The sequence below is a fragment of the Culex quinquefasciatus genome, chromosome 3 (genome assembly GCF_015732765.1).
Source record: "Culex quinquefasciatus strain JHB chromosome 3, VPISU_Cqui_1.0_pri_paternal, whole genome shotgun sequence".
Lineage (NCBI taxonomy): Eukaryota > Metazoa > Arthropoda > Insecta > Diptera > Culicidae > Culex > Culex quinquefasciatus.
Genome location: NC_051863.1, coordinates 176,315,838 through 176,339,343, shown reverse-complemented (window position 1 = coordinate 176,339,343; position 23,506 = coordinate 176,315,838). Strand labels below are relative to the sequence as shown.

Here is a 23,506-nt window from a genome sequence, read left to right as displayed (position 1 = left end):
ACATAATAACAGTTTAAGTTATTCTTCGAACAAATCTTTGTTATTGATTTTTGTTATTTTAACAACTAATCCGATCATCCGAATAACATATTTCGATCTTCTCACAATATCAAAAACTGACCTTCCCAAGTTATTTCCGTCTGCTCGGGAAGTTAAACAACTAGTCAGAAACCATCAAACTTCCCAAACTGTGCCATTTTTCAGAAAACTTTAACCTCAATCGATCGCGTGGGACCACTGCGTATTTTTTATTGTAAATTTCTTGAAAATTAGAAAACGCAGATAAAATGTTCATCCATACGTAGTGGTGGGCAAAAAAGAGCGTTCCGCTCAAAGAGCCGATTCACAAAAAAGCAAACGATCCATGATTTGCAGAAAAAGAGCCGCAGTTTTTTTTTTTTGAAAATTCGATCTTTTGAAAGAACTGACCCAACATAGAATGATTTTTAAACTTTTGATTATTTTAAGGTTTGTAAATATAATTTATTGAAATAACAACAAATGGTAGCATCCATTTTTGTTGAGAATATAAACTGAAATTAAAAAAAATCAATGCTTATAATTTATGCCAAACTTGCCAGAATTGTGTACACAATTTACATTTTCATGTACTTAAAATACTTCAAAAATGAATGATTTTCCAAAACAACTAATACATATAAACTTTTTATTACACAGCTGATCGTAAAAAAAAATTAAAGAATTACCCGAGTACAATTTTGAGCAATTAAAAATGCTCCACTTAATAGCAAAACGCCTACTAATTAGCCATATCCTAACTTTACTACGGCATTTATAGACTTTATATATAGACAGAATATAGAAAAGAGTTTGCAGAATTTTTTCTCAAAATAAAACACCAGAATTTGTTTGATTTTTTTTTTTCAGAAAAAACGTCGTAAATTAACATTAATTTTCTCCAAAATCCTTGATTAAAGATTTAACATGAAAAATCGCACAATTCTTTCAAATTGCCAAAAAATAAGTGAAAGAGCTGTTCAAAAGAGCGCTTCATTTTGAAGAGCAAGCAAAAATGAGCGGATCCTAAAAAAGAGTCGTTTAGTCCACTCTAAACATAGGTCTTTTTGGCAAACATCGATATGTGTTTGTTTTCAATTTTTGTTTTTTATGGTTTTTCATTAAAATTGGTTTTATTTTGATTGGAGTTAAATAATACTGTTTTTTTTTTCATTCATTTTGTTTTGTTGTTTTTGGCAAAAAGATTTTTTGAATTTGTGATGAAAAAAATGAATAAGACAATCATAATAAATCCAATAACAAATACAAGAGTCAAATCATTCATTGATAAAAATTACCATATTTTTGTTTTATTTTACAATATTTAAAACTATTAACAATACTTCTTAAACTCTGCCATTTCTACCTAGAATGGACGTTTGACCTCATTTCGCCCAACACTATCCACCAGTCCGGGGTGTTGTCGTCTGGTTCGTACACCTATTTTAATTAAAATATGCCTGATTTATGGGCCAAACTTTCGAAAACGTCCAGCAAACCGGTGTATTCGTTATCGCTAGTTAATTTCTGCACCGGAAGAAGGAACCCCGCCCCAAAATGTTCGGCCAGACCTGGCAAAAAGTTTTCCCTTCCAAGTTACACAACTACTTTTGTGATAATTTGCGGTTTGGGCTAGATTCAATTGCCGGACTTTTGTTTCGATTCAGACCTCGGTGAGATGGGTGCAGCTCGTTTTCTTTGAATACATCCAATTAAAACACAAAATACACCAACAGGAACAAATTGGCTCACTCTCGCCTGGCTGCCGCTTGCAGGATATTCATATAATTAGGGAAAACATTGCATAACGAACGGAATTGCACACCTGTAAGCACTGGGCCCAACCCAGGGCCGTAGCCAGGATTTTTGTTCGGGGGGGGCTTGGGTGCAAAAAATTCAAGGAGTATAAAAATCAGCAAATCATTTATACCATCACTTGGTTTGTGGTATAATTATTGAGATGAATTGTAAAATTGTAATGTAATGTATGCAAAAAAGTTTTCGAAGATTTTCATATTAAGTTTTCAATGTTGAAGAAACTCCTTCTTCATTTTTTTTCTCTATATTTTAACAGCTAGTTTGTGTTAAAGGAGTAGAGAAAGTGTTTTTTTTACATTTTCTTGAATTGTTTAATTGTAATCCAATTTCGTGAAAAACGTCGCTAAATTTAAAATATATTTAACTTGAATCAAATTTTTGAAAGCAAAATTTTTTTTAGAGCATAAGCATAAGCATAAGCATAGGTGCCCACCCGCAGTTGCTACTCCGTTATTGACCAGGACCTCCAGAAGTTACATCCACGAGCCGTGGAAGATGAGTGGGTGCTATCTTTCCTCGCTTCGCAACTTCTCAAAGGCCCCTATCATGCTGATCAATACCGGCGCCGGCCACGACCAGTGGTAGGGTCACGGGGAAGTGGATGGGAATGTTAGTCCGATACTTGAGTGATAGAGACCGCCCAATCGACTGCATCTCCGACAAAGTATCACATGAGTTTTGAGGGGGTTAGTAGGTGGGATGAGGTCAGGATTCACGAGTGGCAGTGATGTGACCATGAGCATTTTGTTTATCGGTTGAAAATTTTAAATCTTAGGCAGCCGGCTGCGGAAAGATAGATAATTGATCATTTAAAAAGTTTTTTTTTTATCGAACGCGTGCCAGCCGAGCAGTAGTGCTATGGGCTGGACTTATCAGTATATTTTTACAATTTAGATAACGCGAGCAAATTTCAAAAATAGTAAATAAATGACGCTTTACTCTTTATAAAATCGATCGATGCCAGTTGGAATAATTTTTTACGATCATTTACGATGAAAATTATCGCGAAAAGAACAGGACTGCGCGTCCCCTGAAGCACTGCACTTATGATGTCCAATAAGTTATAATAACCAATCATCCCATGCACACAAACAGCGACATAAAAGAAATGAAAATGAGCATGCAAAAACAAGACAGCGCGTCCGCGTGGTCAGCGCACTAATGATGCCATTATTTAATTATAATAACCACTCACCCAAGCACACAAACAGCGACATAAAAGAAATGAAAATGAGCATGCAAAAACAAGACAGCGCCTGAAAGCAAAATTTTTTTTTAAAAGAAATATTGATTTATCTAACCATAAGTATTATGTTTTCTGTATTTTATACTGAGAAAAATTTTAAACCGTCTGGATTTATATTTTCAGCTGTGTGATAATTGTGATGGTTTATCTAACATTTTTCATTATTTCTAGCACAACATAAAACTCATAACTGGAATATTTGTTGTTCTTAAAATTTTATAAACAAACACAAACAATGTTTTATTTTAATTGTTCTAAGCTAATGAAGCCATTTCATATTTTGCGAAGCTCCTGGTGCTCTCAAAAATAAATAATTTTAATGAAATACAAAAAAATATAATCGATGAAATTTCAGCTTCTGAAGTGTCTCCATGGTAATTGGACGACACTATAGGCCTATAATAAATATCTGTTAATAAATAGATTTGAAGAAAAAAAAATCAGTGCCTGTGCTTAATTTTAATGTGTTAAAAAATTTAAATAAATTTTATTAAATTAATTTTCAACGCCAAAATATTCACTGGAAGAGTTGTTAATAATGCATATGTAACCGTTAAAATTTTCCTCGATTGCATCAAACATTAAAACGATTCATGTTTAACTTTAATATTCCGACTAAACGCCATATTTAAATTCATTACTCATTGTATTCTGAAAATTGGTCCAGAATTTGAGCAAAAATAAAATTTTAAAACATGACAAAAAAATTTAATCAGATCTTCATTCTAAAGATAATTTTTTAATAAAATTTAAATCTATCTTTGCAGTGCTGCTTATCTTCGAAATTTAAGAAATAAATAAATTAAAAATAAAATTTTCTGATCGAATAAACGGTTAAATTTAAACCAAAGAGTATTAAAAAGACATTATTAAAGATATCCAGAGTCAAAATATTTAAAAGTCTATGAATTCATAGAATTCATTCATTTTTTATCGATAAAAAAAATAAATCCACAGTAAGTTTTAAAGTGCATATTTCGTTAAAACACAAAAATTAACATTATCCAATTTATTGAAAATAGTGTACAAACTGTTTAACAAGTATTTCAATGAAAATGATATAACAGCAACATCAAGCAAAACTTTTTTTGTTCTTATCGTGTAAAGACTCAGAACCATTGGAGATTGATCTATTAGTTGCTGAGACACATCTTCTCGAAATAAAATAAAATGTACGATAAAAATTGTAATTGCGAACACGATTAACAAATTAAAATCTTCAATTCACTTATTTATTTATTTTGAAATAACTATCAAAACTATATTATTTTTAAAATAAGTTTTGATAACCAATATGATTTTACAAGATAAAGGGGAAAAATAATGTAAATTGGCTGTGGTGGTTCTAGAAAAGACTCTCTGAATATTTCTAAGCAAAACAAAAAAACACACAAATGAAATCCTTTTTTCTATTTCTGGGATCTAATCATGTTTAATAATTTAGGATTGTAACCATTTATTAAAATCGATGTTTGTTCAAGCAATATCTTGACTCTGGGAACAAAATCCTGCACATTTTATGGTTTAGAAATTGTATATTTACGAAACCTTGCTAAATTAAAAATAAAGAAAACTTTATGTAAGAATTCAGAAATCGATTAGTTTTATCCTGTAAATGTAATCTTAGTCTGCACTAGAATTCAAACATACCAATATTCGAAGCATAAAAAAATTAAGATTATTAAAACATAATTTATTGAAATGATTGAATATTATTTTTTGAATATCTTTATTTAAAAATGATAAAAAATGTTTTTTTTTATAATTTAAGGATTATTTTAGTTGTAATTATTTTATATTTTTTTATGTTTTTGATTTTTTTCATTTTTGGAATTTCTGATTTTTTTTTAAATTATCATGTGTAATTATTATCTTAAATTTTTGTTTTAAAAGTAAAGAATACTTTATGTAAGGATTCTTAAATCGATTACATTTTTCCTGTAAATCAAATCTTAGTCTGAATTTTGCTGCAAGAACCATATTTTACATTCGAACGAAAATTTTAAAAAATATCCTGTAGACTCTTAAAACTCCATACAAAAAAAAAAATCTCAAGAAACGGTCAAGAAAAGGTTTACGAAAAGACTTCTCTCAAGCGGTACGCAGCTGAAAAGGAACAGAAACAAAAAGCGTCGTTTGATATTTCTTCGGGAGCAATATGTGTTGATGAGATTTTGATTTGTTTATTTGGATGCGACTGAAAATAACGTTTGAAAATAATGTATTCGCTTAAATAATATTGAAGAATTGCCTCATGAAGCTGACTATCAAAACGCTGAATCTTAAAATGCTGAAATAAGGGAAAAGCTATTACAATAATCACCTAATTTTCTGGTAAAAATAAATAAATTTAGAAATACTAGAATTCAAACATAAAAATAGTTAAAGCATCCAAAAATTAATATTGAAAAAAATATAATTTATTAGATTTTGAATAACTTAATTTTAAAATGATATTTTTTTTAGTTTAGGATTTCTTAAGTATTAATTATTTTATTAATTTTTCAGTTTTAGATTTTTTAATTTTTTGAATTTCAGATTTTTTGATATTATTCTGTTGAATTGTTATCTTAAATTTTTTATGTTTTTATTATTTTTATTTTTGATTTCTGGCATTTCTTTGTCTTATACCAAAAAATCTGAAATCAAAAATTATGAAAATTTGGAAATTTGAAAGTGTAAAATGTTTAAATCTTTATTTAGCCGTTGCGAATATTATTCTGAAGATTATGTCACTAAACTCTGACCAAAGTCGAGAGGGTTAAAAATCAAAACTACAAGCTATGGTTTTATTATTTTAAAAGTGTTTCAAAACACACTTTAAATCAGTACAGTTGTTTTGCATCATTAGTTTTCAAAATATCTAGCTGATGGCGAAATGCTTTTTTCGTGAAAAAAAAACTTTCCGCGGTTCCGCAACATGTTACAAAAATTCTAAATATTTTTAAACGAGCCCAAACATGTCGTATATGATTATCAAAGCAGGAAAAACATTTCAAATTTGTTTTCCGAACCGACCTGGTCGCTGGTTCTAAAAAGACTTAATCGAAATAAGTTATTTCCATTAAAATTGTGAAGCTATTTTTTTAATATTGTTTTTGCTCTCTGTTTTTTGGTCCATTTTGAAAAGGTGGCAACATAAACTTTGGAAAGTATTTACAATTGATATTCAGAAATAAGAAATTATAAAAAAAATAATAAAGAAATTTTTAATTTTCAAAATGCAAATTCTAATCTGTAAAATCCAAAAAATAGAAATTAAATGGTTTGAAAATGAATTATTGATCAGAAATTATACAATTTGAAAATGATGTTTAATTAATTTAATTTCAGAGTTTTTGAATCCAAGCTTAAATTTTTTTAACGTTTTGAATATTTTTATCATTTTATTTCTTCCTTTAAAAATCGCAAGCTCATGCACAAAGTGAAAATTAGTTGATAATAAGGATTCACTTAGTTGATCTTCCGATTTTTGATATATTAAATAAACATTGGAGATTGGCCACGGTGGAAACTAAAAAATGTGACCAAAAGAAAGCATTTTGGACGAGTGGTTTCGGAAAAAAGGTTTACGAAAAAGTAATAAAAAAATACACACAGATATTTCTCAAGCATTTTTCTCTAAGGTCTCAGATATGTAACTAACCATATTCTTAAAACCACAACGATAAAATTTGAATTGTATTTCTGATAATAGTCGAAATTCACTCAAATGTTTTTCATATTAAATGCTTTCGTTTTTGAAAACAAAATCTAAATATTTTTGAGAAATTATGATAAATTTTGAAAAATGTAGAAAAAAACATTTGTTAACAGTTTAAAGGTTTTAATGCAAATAAAGGAGGGCTATTAATTTTACAGTCCAAATTCGACTAGCCGAAGCCTCGATTATCCAAAGTTTCGATTATCCGAAGTTCAAAGGACTTCGGATAACCGAATCAGGAACAAATGAAATCGGCATGTTTTATTTGCTTATTTTTAACATCAAATTCGGCATCTGTTTTTTTAATGGTCCAATACACCAAATTTTCAGTTTTTGCTTTTTGGGTGTTTTTTAATACCCATGACGGTTTCAAAAGCACCCAAAAAGCAAAAACTGGAAATTTGGTTTATTAGACCTTTAAAAAAAAACACCAGAAATATTTCTTGACCTCCATTTTGGCCGCCACATTGAATCCAACTAAATTATTTTATGGTTCTTCAGGGGTCATACTTAAGTTCTACAATCAAAAATAAGACAACAAGATCTAAGGATTTTTGCTGTCCCTATTCAGACTGTAGTCCCGATTCGCCCCAGATGACGGTAATTATTTCTATGTAGCCCCTTAGAGCAGTCCGCTCGGAAATTGCTATTTTCGAAGGTTAATAACTTTTTAGCAAAAAAACCCAAAAAATAAGGTGTCTTCGGGAAAGTTTTTCCATATTTAAAGAAGATATTAGTTGAGTAGTGCGGTGCCTGTGTGGACGCGCAGTCCTGTTTTTTCGTGTTATTTTCCGTTTCTTTTGTGTCACTGTTCGGGTGGGGGACGCGAAGTCGTGATTATGCAGGTTAATTTTTTTTGTGTGCTTTTGTGTCGCTGTTCGTATGGGGTGAGTGATTGTGGTAATCGAATAATAGCATGACGTACTGAATTATTTGTGTCTTGAGCGTAATTTTCGTTGAGTAATTGGTGTTTTTTGTGATTGTTTTTGGTGATCTTAATTAATTGTTTTGTGATTTTCAAAGCCCTTCCTATATCATCGTTGATCGGAAGGCACGGCGTCGGGAAAATTGTGTATAGTTTTTTGAATAAGGTTTTATTTTTTATGGTTAAAAAGCCATTTCTATATAATGATCGAAAGACGCACTGACATTTTGGATTAATTAATAGTGGAGTGAAATAATTTTGTGTGAGTGACTTTGTGTGTTAACCAAAAAGACCTTCCCATAGCATCGTTGCTCGGAAGGCTCGCCGACGGGTCTGTTATGAAAGTCCTCCCCATAGCATCGTAGCTCGGGAGGCATCGAAAAGCCAATACCTTATCCTACTAACCCAAAAAAATAATAATCACGTGATGCTTGAAGGAGATGCTGTGGATTCAACGGTCTCAAGCGGTATCAACAAGTATATAGCGAAAAACTATGTGCTTGATGAGTCTGCAACTTCAACTATCGGACTAACACTCCTCCCTTTCGTTGAACTGCAGGCTTCTTGGGAGGGCGCCGGTATTGACTAATAAAGTAGGGATCTTCAGAGGATAAACAGTGAACGGATGGTTGGCTCCCACTGATCATTTTTGATTCATTGTTTAACTTCAGCTGATCTGTCAATAACGGAGTAGCAGCTCATTGGCAGTCAACCATGCTCATGCTCATGCTCATGCTCATTTAAAGAAGATATTAGTTCTGAAAATTGGTAAGAACTGGATAGTTATTGCGCCTTCCATTGCACAGTGGGCGAAATGGAACCCAAAATCGGACTTAATTGAACGCGGCTGGTTCCCTGGTATGAAAAATAGTGTTTCTCATGTAAAAAAATCCGGGGAATCGAATGGTGATGGTTTCATCCACCGCACGAAACGGCAAAGGGTCCATTTTGCCCCAATTCCCCATTTTATAACATTTTTTCTTGAAAATTGGTCTGTATTTAGAGCGGAGGCTTTATGCGGCCATCCAAAATGCACTTAACTTATGTGAAAATGTCCCAGGAATCTAGTAAAATAACCACTTGCACCGCAAAAATCATCTAGGGTCCATTTAACCCCAATTCCGCTATAAAAGCATTTTTGGCCATTTTCAAATGTTAGGTCAGATTTTAAAAATCTGAAAATATTTTTATCGTAAAGATCAGACAATTTTACATAAGAATGACGATTTGCATTTGATAGTTTGACACATTTATGCTGATAAAAATAAAAAAAATTGCAAAAGGCAGTTTATTCTGCGTTTGGGAAAATTGGCTTGAAACTGATTCTTCAATCTTTTTATTTAATTTAATTTCTATATCAACATAAATGTATCAAACTAACAAGTGCAAATCGTCATCCTTATGTAAAATTGTCTGATCTTTACGATAAAATATTTTCAGATTTTTAAAATCTGACCTAACATTTGAAAAGGGCCAAAAATGCTTTTACAGCGGAATTGGGGTTAAATGGACCCTAGATGATTTTTGCGGTGCAAGTGGTTATTTTTACTGGATTCCTGGAACATTTTCACATAAGTTAAGTGCATTTTGGATGGCCGCATAAAGCCTCCGCTCTAAATACAGACCAATTTTCAAGAAAAACCCGATTTAATCCCACCAGGGGTGAGATAGAGCCTTTCTTACTAAAGAATATAACATCTCTCAATTCACAACATCGACTTGATACAAAAAATCTTATGATGAAAGCAAGGTATTATTAATGATGTGTTTTCTAAAAGAAATTGAAAATGCAATTTTCACCTATCGAATATTTTTAATCGTACAAATTCTTAGCTTCCAATGCGCAAGTGACGACACACATCGCGGTTTTGGTTTTCTAGTTTTGGTACGAGCCCAAAAACCGAACAAAGCAGGCGTAAAGCAAAACCGAGTTAACCGCACAGTGGGAAGCTTGCCATTCAGCGTCTACGAAAGTGAGAGAGTCAGAGATAGATATTTTTACAACCGCACCACTACACACTCAATCGCAATACCTTAGGTAGATAGCCATTGGCGTCGCGAGCATTGAAAACTTTGAAAACGATATAAAGCTTAGAAGCTTCGAAAGCTCCTATTGGAATACAATGATCTCTGTTAAATAAAACGACACGACAAATGAAGCCTACTTAAAGGCGATTTTAGGAGCACACGGGAAACAAATTGATTGTACCCGGATGAATGTCCTATGTCAAAAAAGTTTTTGCATAAACATTGGTCAGTTATGCAAAAACGGACAGAGCAAAAGAAACCGAAAAGCTACGATATCTTACATGTTGAAGGAAACATTGGTAGACAAGCTACTACGAACGAGTATAAGTCGAGCCGAAACATATGCGCCAGCATTCTCGCGCCAGTATTCGAAGCTCAACTTGACAACTTGTCGACTTGGCGACGAAGCGTCGAAAATCGATGCAGTGTGATTTTTTGACGATTTTTCGGTTTAAAATTCATGCTGAATCGACATATTTACGAAGCTGGAAATGACGTCCTGGCTTAAAGTAAAACCTATACCTTTCTTTAGTAAGAAAGGCAAAAGTAAATCGTTCTAAAATTGATCGGGATTGCCGATCGATGTCGAATTTGTTTCAGATGCTCACTCATGGTCTGTACTATGAATGTAGCAAGAAATTTCGAATAAAATCAGAAATGAAAAATGTTGGCGAAGGTCACCAGGTGGGCTTTTACCTTTTTTTAGGGATTTTGTTTCTTATGGTAGGTCAATCAAACGGCTCTAACTCCAGAACCATATTATGAATCTGGATGAAAATTTGGGAGGTTGTAGGGCTCGAAAAATGCAATTTTTGAGATAAATAAAAGGTATGAAAATGAAAAATTTTGACCATATTTTCATTTGAAAACTGTGTATTTTCTGGAAAAGTCTGGACACATCCGAAAACAGATGGATATTTCGAAATTTGCGCGGCAACTCGCCCAGGTTCAGCACACTAGCTTTCATCTGCATTTAGGAGAATCGAAATCGGATTTATGGGAGCTGAGAACGGCGCGACACAAAATTTTGCAAAATTTTACCACATACGAACATCACTCGACCTCCACGGAATTTATTTTCTCAAAATTCGAGGGTTCGAGATAGACGAGTTCTGTCAAGGTGAATCGATAGAGCGTCGAAAATCGATGCAGTGTGATTTTTTGACGATTTTTCGGTTTAAAATTCATGCTGAATCGACATATTTACGAAGCTGGAAATGACGTCCTGGCTTAAAGTAAAACCTATACCTTTCTTTAGTAAGAAAGGCAAAAATGTTAAAAAATAGGGAATTGGGGCAAAATGGACCCTTTGCCGTTTTGTGCGGTGGATGAAACCATCATCAATCGATTCCTTGGATTTTTTTACATAAGAAACACTATTTTTCATACCAGGGAACCAGCCGCGTTCAATTAAGTCCGATTTTGGGTTCCATTTCGCCCACTGTGCATTGGTCAAAAACTGAAACAGTTGCTTTTCTCCATACAATTTGACGATTTTGCCCAAACTTGGTGGTCAGTGGTCAGAAAATGCTCAAATTTTGGAACTTAGACTAGTGATCAATCTTTGATTTTAGGGGGTAGCCCCAAGTAAGCCCAGATTTGGACCATCCTAACCAATGTAATGCTAAAACTACAAGATAAATGAGATGTTACTGAATGGAACAATGTTCAAATCTGCAGCTCAATTTTAAAATATTGGATCCATAATCTACAAAAACTGAGCCCAGCAATGGACAGGCAAATTACTTAGTTTGATCAATCTATTCTTGATTCTCTATCTTGCAAATTATTTCTGGGAAGAGAACACACAATCATTGATTTGAGATTTTTTAAGGTAGTTCAATTTAAAAAAAAATTGGAAAAAATTTCGGGGGGGGCTGCAGCCCGGAAGCCCCCCCCCTGGCTACGGGCCTGGCCCAACCCCAGCCGAGCGCACAGTCGGAGAGTTGTAATCTTTGCTCTGCTGGTCTGCCGCTCTTAATTAAGGGCCTCAATTTCACATTCTATGCATATCCAAGAGGGAGGGTGGTTAAGTCTTTGGCTTGGGTTGCGTCCGGGAAAAAACCACAATCCGGATGATCCGACGAGATACGGCTGCAGAGCGAAGACATGTTTGTAGCTCTTTGTAAGACTTCATTTTGAAATTTCGAAGATATTGGTATTGAAAAGGCAGACAATTCCATTTTCATCAACAAATAGTATCCGAGATATCAGTAAGTTGTACAATGAATGTTGATTGAGTGGCTGAGAAAAAAAACATTTTTGAAAAAAAAATACGGTGTTCTAAACTACCCATAATTTAAAATTTGGCTATTATGCCAAATCAAGTATTCGGAGAAAAATGCGTTTTATTGTTTGCCACCAAATCTCCATCAAGGCAATTTCCCATAAGAGTGGCAATTTAGCCGTTTGGTTTTTTGCATCGGCAGCCAAATCTAAACACTAATTTTAGTGAAATTCAAGTTTCAGAAGATGCACTGGAAAAGTGGATATTAGCCGTTTTTTCAATGGTGGGCTTTATAGATAGATAGTACACAGCAAAAAAAATCAATTTTGGAATGTTGAAAAATTGAAAATTGGTAGGTTGAATATTAACTGTTTTTTGAGTAATATTACCTTAAAAAATGTTTTTTTTTCTATTTATATATTAGGATGTAACAAAAATTACTTTTTGGTGGGCATTCAGGGGTTTGTTCCAGTGGGCATACTGAGCCCAAATCCCAAATATGAGCTTGATTGGACGTAACAGGAGCTGGCGCTCCACCCTTCAATTCCAAATGGGATTTAATCCGTAAAAATACTTTTTTTTCAAAATGTCTATTTTTGAGGCATTTTGGCCATCAATGCGTTTACCAAAAACATTACCGACGTGTAGGCCAGATCCTTGCGCAACTTTTGGTATATATAACAATGAAATTTGGAGCACCCTGGAGCTCGGTACAGACCTTCAAAGTTTGGCATTTTTTCGAAAAATCGGCCCCAGCAAAATCAAATGGCGTCTCGGGCGTCGCGAAGTGCGACGCATATCTTTTTTGCCAAAATTTCATGATGTAGAAAATTAATTGAACCCTCCTAAAAGATGATTTTCAATCACTCGTGAAAGTGCCATGAAGATATTTCATTATTAAACTGAGTGCCATGCGCAGAGCGAACTGTCAAACTTTGTGATCGTTTTTCTCTAAACACCGAATTGAATTACGGACGCCACGATATCTCGAGATGGGATGGACCAAATTGGCTGAAATATCCCGTGGGCATGACAAAGCCCGATTTTGAAATATTGCATTTTAAAAAGTTACAAAAATCTAAAACTGGTGATTTTAAATGAAAAACTTATAAATATTTTTTTTTGAAAATCGGCCTTCTTCATGCACACGGGACCGGTTTAGCGAGGTTTTACCAAAATTTTGAACCTATTTGGTCAAAGCTGTGTTGAAATATCGTGGCATCTGTTTTTTTTAACTGATAACTTCGAATAGCTATATCTCGGCAATGATACAACCAAATGTCTTCAAATTTGTTTTGTTAATAGATGAAAATGTATATTTTAATGCTCTGAAAACAGATTTGAAAAAAATGTTTAAGTATGTGCTCAAACCAACCTTGGTCATTTTTCTTATTTACATGTATGTAACCTCTTAAAACAAATACAAAAATAATTAAGAGAGAAAAATTTGCTTAGAAAACTTTGTTGCATATTTCTGGAGTTTTATTTGAAAAGGTTCAATTAACCAAATTTTTAGTTTTTGCTTTTTGGCTGTTTTTTAATACCCCTGACTCAAGACGGTTTCTAAAACACACAAAAAGCAAAAAACTGGAAATTTGGTTTATTGGACCTTTTAAAAAATACTTCAGATTTCTTTTGCTTATGGAGTAGAAAATATTTAAAAATTCTGTTTCATTTTCGCTTGGATTATAATTGCTGTTAAAAACGCATTCGCCTGCGTTTACTATCACGGCAATACTCTGAGATTTCGGTCATTTGTTTGTCCATATAATTTTTCTTACAAATTTGACCATACAAAAATGATGTATGAAAACTCATAAATCTACATCTTTTGAAGGAATTTTATGATCGATTTGGTGTCAAGGTAAAAAAATTGGGATTTTTAATTTCACTTTTTGTCACTAAAACTAAATTGCCAACAAAACACAATTTTTATTTATTTTTTCTGATATGTTTTTAAGAACATCAAATGCCAAATTTTCAGAAATTGCCAAAACGGCGTGAAATATTTGACCGAGTTATGATTTTTCGAATAAATACCGATTTTTTTTTTTCAAAAAATCAGAATATTGATCCCAAACATTTTTCAACTTCATTTTTCGATGTAAAATCGAATTGGCAATCAAAAAGTATTGCAAAGCAATTCCAGCTCAAATCAGGAATGTTTTCTTGTACTTTTGTAACCGACACTCTACAATTTCAATAAGAGCAGTTCTCTAGGATTTCGGTCATTCGATTTTTTTTTTTGTATTTTTTAATCCGGCTGAAACTTTTTTGGTGGCTTCGGTATGCCCAAAGAAGCCATTTTGCATCATTAGTTTGTCCATATAATTTTCCATACAAATTTGGCAGCTGTCCATACAAAAATGATCTTTGAAAATTCAAAAATCTGTATCTTTTGAAGGAATTTTTTGATCGATTTGGTGTCTTCGGCAAAGTTGTAGGTATGGATATGGACTACACTGGAAAAAAAATGATACACTGTAAAAAAAAATTGGTGATTTTTTTATTTAACTTTTTATCACTTAAACTTGATTTGCAAAAAAACACTATTTTATTTTTTTTTTTATTTTTTGATATGTTTTAGAGGACATAAAATGCCAACTTTTCAAAAATTTCCAGGTTGTGCAAAAATGATGAATTTTTTATTCAATACTGATTTTTTCAATAAATCGAAATATTGGTCGCAAAATTTTTTCAACTTCATTTTTCGATGTAAAATCAAATTTGCAATCGAAAAGTACTTTAGTAAAATTTTGATAAAGTGCACCGTTTTCAAGATAAATCCATATTTAGGTGACTTTTTTGAAAAAAGTCGCAGTTTTTCATTTTTTTAAATTAGTGCACATGTTTGCACACTTTTGAAAAACATATTTTTGAAAAGCTGAGAAAATTCTCTATATTTTGCTTCTTTGGACTTTCTTGATACGATCTTTAGTTGCTGAGATATTGCAATGCAAAAGGTTGAAAAACAGGAAAATTGATGTTTTCTAAGTCTCACCCAAACAGCCCACCATTCTTAAATGTCGATATTTCAGCAATTTATAGTCCAATTTTCAATGTTAATACATGAAACATTTGTGAAATTTTCCGATCTTTTCAAAAACAATATTTTCAAAAAAATTAAACCAAGACTAACATTTTAAAAGGGCGTAATATTGAATTTTTGGCCCTTTTGAAATGTTAGTCTTGATTTGAAAATTTTGAAAAGATTGTTTTCGAAAAGATCGGAAAATTTCACAAATGTTTCATATATTGACATTGAAAATCGGACCATTAGTTAATGAGATATCGACATAGAAAATGGTGGGTTGTTTGGGTGAGACTTAGAAAACATCAATTTTCCTGTTTTTAAACCTTTGCATTGCAATATCTCAGCAACTAAAGCTCGTATCAACAAAGTCCGAAGTAGCAAAATATAGAGAATTTTCTAAGCTTTTCAAAATTATTTTTTTCAAAAGTGTGCAAACATGTGCACTAATTTAAAATAAATGAAAAACTGCGACTTTTTTCAAAAAAGTCACCTAAATATGGATTTATCTTGAAAACGGTGCACTTTATCAAAATTTTACTAAAGTACTTTTCGATTGCAAATTTGATTTTACATCGAAAAATGAAGTTGAAAAAATTTTGCGGCCGATATTTCGATTTATTGAAAAAATCAGTATTGAATAAAAAATTCATCATTTTTGCACAAGCTGGAAATTTCTGAAAAGTTGGCATTTTATGTCCTCTAAAACATATCAAAAAATAAAAAAAATAAAAATAGTGTTTTTTTGCAAATCAAGTTTTAGTGATAAAAAGTTAAATAAAAAAATCACCAATTTTTTTTTTACCGTGTATCATTTTTTTCAAGTGTAGTCCATATCCATACCTACAACTTTGCCGAAGACACCAAATCGATCAAAAAATTCCTTCAAAAGATACAGATTTTTGAATTTTCAAAGATCATTTTTGTATGGACAGCTGCCAAATTTGTATGGAAAATTATATGGACAAACTAATGATGCAAAATGGCTTCTTTGGGCATACCAAAGCCACCAAAAAAGTTTCAGTCGGATTAAAAAATTCAAAAATTAAAATTGAAGAAAAAATACCGATTTCGTAGAGAATTGCTCAGAAAACTTTGTTGACATGTTATCCTAGGCCTATATAAGCCATTTGTGTGTATTTGGAGCCAATTGTACTCGAAAACGGCATTTGAGAAGGGCTTTGGATGATTTATGTATTTTGTAATTTAACAATTACTGTAACTCGTACTTGTAGGAAATCGGACGGGTTTTTTTTTGAAAAAAATACACTAAAATTAAAATACACGCCACGTCTATGAGAATTTTGAATTTATATTTGAAAGTTAAATTTGAAAGTGGCGTCACGATTTTTTTTTTGTTTAATTTTTTTTAGGAACTAGCCTAAGATACTTCAAAAAGACTTATACTAAATGCAGGATGGTATGTCTCTCCTTTAAAACATACAAAAGATACAAAAAATATTTACTAAAACTGTTTTTTTAAGTGTCCTGAACTTATTTTTTTTAAATCGATAGTGGGAATCGATTTTCTAGACAATTTTACATAAAGGTCTCCATATTGATCACTATCCTATATCCAATCCTTGTGCAGATACAGCGGTTCTTAAAAATAAAAAAAAAATGTTGAAAAAAAACTGTTTTTTTTTTTGTGCGTCTTGGCAATTTCTATATGACAGACTTGATTTTTCAGTATCGCGAATATTTTTACTGAAAAGCTCGTCCAATTTCCTATATTTTTGCCTTTGACAGCAGTAGTGAAATTTTGATAAAGTGCACCGTTTTCAAGTTATAGCCATTTTTAAGGTTTATTTTTTGAAAATAATCGCAGTTATTATTTTTTAAAATAAGTACCCATTGTCTGTAAAAAGCATAAAAATAAAAATGATTGAAAAATGGGTTTTATGACGATTCTAAAATATCTTGGAATCTCGTGATTTAAAAAAAAACAAAACCCAGGAAAATTTTACGCCCAAAAACAGAGCCTGGTAATTAAGAAATTCCTACCAACTTTTCAGTTATTTTATTTTCCAAACATTGCCACACAATTGTCACCATTTCACGTTCCTCGCTGACGAGACCAGTGGCACTTTTGTGCCTGTGTGCGTGCAAATGCATTTTAATTGCATTTCTCTCTTTTGTAAATATTCTGAATGGGAATGGATTTATGAATATTAATTACCCTTCCAGTATTTTTTACGATCGTCACGGGCTGGAATTCTTTCGGCTCCTGGCTCGACTCTCATTTTGCTCTTCTGTTGATATTGTGTGTGTGTGAGCGAGTTTGTGTGAAAGAATAATTTATGAGGCAAAAGTGCCCCGGAGTATGTGTGTGTGTGTGTGTGTGTGCTCGCTCAGAACTGAGACTCTGAGCTGTGGATGAGTTATTCATATTTATCGTATAAATTCGTTACGAGCGTAAATATGTACAGTTTTGTTTATTTTTTTGATGCTGCAATTCAACCATCCAGTTGTGTCCAGCTGAAAAGATTACCGGAGGAAATTGCAAATAATGAATGTGGCGATGATGAAATGTCGGTGAAGGTTGGGTCACCAGATGTGCAAATGATGTGTATTTTAGCGCAAGGTTATCTGAATAATTTGGATTGGATGTCGTCACAGAGAAGGTCAACTGAACCTCAATTTGGGATAGTTTGGATAATTTATGAAGAAATTCCTTATTTCTTCATAAATTAAGGTAAAATAACATCGAGAAGAGGTTATGTTCAACCATCTTATTTTAAATTTTCTTGAGTTAAAGTTTTTTTTTGTGTAACAGAAAATTTGATAAAAATTAAATAAATTTGAAAAAGCTTAATACCTTCAAGAACCGCCCATTTTTGATTCGTAAATCGATTTGCCAGACTAAACTAAACCGTCGAGAAAATCGCTGACTTTCAAGTCGAAAAAAAGAACTTGTGACATCGTCAGTTTACATCAAACCCGTTCAACGGTGATCACCGGAAACCGTCCCTTTGTTCGCACACATGGTGAAAACAGACAATGTTCAAATTTCCCTTCCAAATCGAACTGCAAAAAAATGCTGACCGAAGCGATTCAATTTTTCGGTCACTGAAGTTCTGTCAAGAGGAACCAGAAAAAATGCAGCGTTTTTCGTTTTTTCTCCGTGGACCTCAAATCTGACCCTCGTATTGACGCTGTAAACCTATTGAACAAAAAAAAAAAAAACCGCTGAGATTTTTCAGCTGGGGTGAAAAATATGCTAACGACCAACAACAAAAAAAGCCTTCCAACCTACAGGACCAGGTCAGAGCAGCAGCCTGCAAAAAGCTGCCCCCGCAAACAAGGAGTAAAAATTTGCATGTTCGAAAGTCCGGAACAAAGCCGAGGTCAGCAAACGGAATTTCCGGAGCTGGCTAATAAACAAGTTTAATCAACATGCATAAAACACCTCCGCTGGCCAGGTTCAGGTTCCGGTCCTCTTTTGGGTCACACCCCAGGAGTTCAACGTGTGTTGGTGCCAGTCAGTAAATTGGCTCTTCAAACCCCTGGCAGAAGATGGAGGAGCACACCTGCTTCAGCTGGAATCTTGGTTGATTATGTTTTTTTTTTTGTGGTGATGATCAAGGAATTTCATGCTCTGATTTTTTCAACACTTGCTTATCTGCAGTTTTTAATTAACTTCTTTTGGTTTCCTTTTTGGAATCTGGAATGCTGGTAAGTTTTTTCAAGAATGTATAGAGTGCAAATTGGCATACTTTTCTCTGCCAAAAATAACAACGATTTGATGGTGAACTCAGAATTCCGAAAAAACGTATTTTTCATCGAAAAAACACTTAAAAAGTTTTTAAAATTCTCCCATTTTCCGTTACAAGACTGTAGAAATTTTTGGAACATGTCATTTTAAGGAAAATTTAATATACTTTTCGAATCTACATTAACCCAGAAGGGTCATTTTTTTCATTGAGACAAAAAAATTCATTTTAAAATTTCGTACTTTTTCTAACATCAAGAGTTATCGCGATTTTACGAGATTTTTTTTTTTAATTGCTGTTTACGTTTCTCTTTGTTTTATCGTCCGTGTCTGTCGCAGGCGACCATGTATGGCCATACATTCAATATTACGCCCATTTGAAATGTTATTCTTGATTAAATTTTTTGAAAATATTTTTTTCGAAAAGATCGGAAAATTTTACGAATGTTTCATGTTTTGACATTGTAAATCGGACCATTAGTTGCTGATATATCGACATTAGAAAATGGTGGGTTGTTTGGGTGAGACTAAGAAAACATCAATTTTCCTGTTTTTTAACCTTTGCATGGCAATATCTCAGAAACTATGGGTCGTATGAACAAAGTTCAATAAAGCAAAATATAGAGAATTTTCTCAGCTTTTTAAAAATATTTTTTTCAAAGGTGGGCAAACATGGGCACTAATTTTAAAAAATGAAAAACTGCGACTATTTTTTAAAAAGTTACGTAAAAAAGGTTATAATTGAAAAACGGTGCACTTAATCAAAAATTCACTAAAGCACATTTTGGTTGCAAATTCGATTTTACAACGAAAAATGAAGTTGAAAAATTTTTGCGACCAATATTTCGATTTTTTGAAAAAATCTGTATTGATTCAAAAAATCATAACTCGGTCAAAGATTCATTCTGGAAATTTCTGAAAAGTTGGCATTTGATGTCCTCTAAAACATATCAAAAAAGAAAAAAAAAATAAAAATAGTGTTTTTTTGCAAATCAAGTTTCAGTGACAAAAAGTTAAATAAAAAATCACCAAAAATTTTTTTGCCGTGTATAATTTTTTTTCAGTGTAGTCCATATCCATACCTACAACTTTGCCGAAGACACCAAATCGATCAAAAAATTCCTTCAAAAGATACATATTTTTGAATTTTCACATATCATTTTTGTATGGACAGCTGCCAAATTTGTAGGGAAAATTATATGGACAAACTAATGATGCAAAATGGCTGCTTTGGGCATACCGAAGGCACCAAAAAAGTTTCAGCCGGATTAAAAAATACAGAAAAAATCGAATGACTGAAATCTCAGAGAATTGCTCCCCTGCAAAGTTCAAACATACGAAATTTTAAAATAATTTTTGTTTTGTTTTAAATGAAATAATTGAACCTTCGGATCAATGTAGATTCGAAAAGTAAGTTAAATTTCCCTTTAAATGACATGTTCTTATTTTTTTATTAGTCAAGTAAAAGAAAATGGCAGAGTTTTTAAAACTATTAAAGTTTTTTGTTTTCGATGAAAACTACGTTTTTTAGGAATTTTGAGTAAGCCATCAAATCGGGAGTCCAATGTTACATAAAAGTCACTTTGACACCAAATTTTTATATCATCATATTTTCAGGCTGCAAATTATTTAAAAAACACCTATTTTGAGTTCATGAGTTGATTTACGGGTGCCTCGATATTTCAAGATAGGATGGACCAATTTGATTAAAACTTGAGATGAAGACTCGCAAGACATATCCCGTGGGCATGACCCGGTTTGAAAATATTGGATTACAAATTGAAAACAAAAACCAAAAAAATGTTTTTTTTCTATTCAATACATAAAAATATTCTTATTTTTATAAAATAAACTTTTTGAAAATTTGCTTTTGTTATGCACACGGACCGGCTTGACAAGGCTTCTCCTAAATTTTAAGCCGATCAAGGCAATGTTGAGATATCGTGGCACCCGTTTTTTATTGAAGCTGCTGACTTCAAATAGCTATAACTCGGCAGTCATGCAACCAAATGTCTTCAAATTTGTTTTGTTAAAAGATGAAAAAATCAAAAAAGTATAATTATGTGCACGAACCAACTTCTGGGATTCTCAGCATCTTTTTGTTTATTTTCAAAGCTTCAAAAATAAAACTAGTAGGAAATTGAAAAGAAAAAAACAATAAAAAAATAAAAAAGTTTTTTATATTCTTAATTTTTATCGTAAAAATTTCTTTTTGAATAAGGCCGATGCAAATGTTTTTCAAAGTTTATGACCCCTCCCCCTTCAAAATTGGTCTTAAAAAATCAGGGGGCAAAAAAAATATTTTTCCAAAAAACTTCAAAATTTCCATGAAAATATTAGTCTTATCATCTGAAAACAATCTTAAATGCATTTTTCTGCATTGATAATCATATTTAGCATGTATGGGCTTGCTTAAAAATGTTTTGAATTTTTATGAAATTCCAATGCACAGCACCGCAAAAAAATAATTTTTCACAAAAAAATAAATTTTCTTCAATACTTAGATATTTTGAAAACTAATGATGGCAAAACAACTGGACAGGTGTATAATGCATTTTAAAAGACTTTTTTCTTTCAAATGTTGAAACGATGACTCGTTATTTCAATTTTTATACTTTTTTATTTTTAATTCTTGTTGCTGAAACAATAGCAAAAAATGTGTGATCTATTTTTTAATAGGACCATTTTCAAAAACCCTACTATTCATTTTAAATCCACTCGTGGTTCAGATCGCAAAATTGAGTGGAAAATTTATTTTCCTAAAAATGATGATGTTTTGGAGCATTGAAATCTTCAGAAGAGTTGTTGCAAACGGAAAGGGGCAACCTTTGGCTTGGTTGAAATTAAAGGCGGTTCACGATTAGGGTGAATTTGAAATTCTAACTTTTGTAAAAAAAATTTGGAATTTTTGTTTTGTTCTAGAAAGTTGTTGGGCTTAGCGATCCAAGCACTTTACGCCTTATACGGTCAATTTTTGAGAAAGCATCTGAGAAATACCTTAATGATCAGTTTTTTAACGGGTTTTAAACGGCTTTAAGAGCTCTAAAAACACACATTTTCATTTTTAGACAGGTCAATGTGAACTCTAGGGTTATAATTTAAACCATTTTTTGGCAAAAAAGATGCAAATTTTAAATTCAAAAAGCTTGAAAAAGCGCCGACAAGATATTTTCATTTGAAATGTTTAATTTTCAAGGGAATTGTGTATGGGACCACATTAACGAAGATCGAAAATTGTGCTAAAGTTTAAAAAAATTGATTGCTGGTTATATTTTGAGTTTCCCTGTAAAATTTTAACATATTTTTAAAGAAGCCGTTACAAAAATGGTTTCTAAATATTGTAGAGTCTGAGTCTTGAGTACAGAATTCCTAATCAATTTGGTCTTCTTGGCAAAGTTGTAGATAGAGGTAAGGATTGCTTTTGATAGAAAATAGGTATACTTAAAGATTTTTTTTATTTTTTTTTTGCAAAAAAAAAACAAAAAATACAAACAAAAAAAGCAACTTTTAAGCAATGAATAAAGGCAATAAAGTCATGTTTTTATTACAATTGTTTAAAAAAAAACTAAAAAAAACGGTCGAAATTTTTTTAACTTTTTTCTTATTATTCAAAATCAAATCTGGAATCAAAAACTACTTCATAGAAGTTTTGAAATTGTGCACCGATTTTTTATGTAGTTCCATGCAAGTTTGATTTCTGCGAAAAAAAAAATATTTTTAAGAACAGCAACTGTTTCGATGGAAAAAAAAAATCGCGGCTTGTATAAACATGTTTCAACAAAACGTTTCAAATTTAGGTGATAATTTGTATTCTTAAACAATTACAGGAAAAATATTAACTGGAGGGTTCCAGTTTCCGTTAATCTAATTTGAATTTTTCTGGTGCTCCGACCCGTGTCCAATATTCTTAATCCAATTTTTATAGCCACCGGAAAACCGATTCCACCTCCATGCACTTTGAAGCGCGAGCTAAATCCTGGCACCAATTGAAAAACAAAATAAAAATAAACCTTCAAATGGCGATGGAAAAATAACCACTTTCATATTTTATGGAGCACGGATATTTTTTCAATTATTGTCCTCCCCATCACATTCCGAAACTCTATTTCTGTCACGCCCCCACCAAATGCACCCCAGCCAGGCCAAAAATTGCACAACAATTTGATTCACTCCAGAGCGCAAGCTTTTTCCCATCTCTGAACGAAAAAAAAAAAAAAACTTCATCAAAATATTTGTCAACAAACAAGCGCGTTCCGCTCTTCATTCCCAATTCGGGCTCCAACTTGATTCACAACAAATTTTCCTGCAGCTTTTATGGGCGCAGCGAAACTTTTCAATTGAGTTGGGCACGTTGCGCACTTTTGGGCGCACGGAACTAATACCATTTTTTTGTGTGTTCTCTTTTTTTTTTGGTAGAACTTCGAGCCCGGATACTGGGTCCGTCGGACATTTTCGTCAAGTCGGGCAGCGAAATCATCATGACGTGCGTCATCCAGCAGGGACCGCACGACCTGGGCACGGTGTTTTGGTACAAAGGTAAGTGGGCTGGCAACACTGCCCCTGGTGAATAGTGCGGCTAATTGTAACTTAATCTCTGATCTCTTTTGTTCTCCGTGGGCACGCAGGCAACGCCCTGATAGAGTCCACGACGCAGGAGAACAGTGTCCACTCTGGCGGCGAGAACCAGCGGATCACGGTGGAGACGGACTGGACGGACGGGCTGACGTCGCGGTGAGTGTCGGGGTTCTGGGTTCACTTGGGACACAATAGTGGTACTCGTTTAGATGGTGGTGGTGGT

At 32.7% G+C, this 23,506-nt stretch overlaps 1 protein-coding gene across 9 annotated transcripts in view; it reads left to right on the top strand.

Moving 5' to 3' along the window:
- Positions 1–23,506, top strand: part of LOC6046162 (zwei Ig domain protein zig-8) — a 187,066-nt gene that overhangs the window by 124,513 nt on the left and 39,047 nt on the right. For all 9 annotated transcript variants that reach the window (XM_038264950.1, XM_038264945.1, XM_038264949.1 and 6 more), the window contains 2 exons: positions 23,125–23,244; positions 23,334–23,439. In XM_038264950.1, the coding sequence (XP_038120878.1) occupies positions 23,125–23,244; positions 23,334–23,439 (226 nt within the window). The remainder of the gene's footprint in view (positions 1–23,124; positions 23,245–23,333; positions 23,440–23,506) is intronic.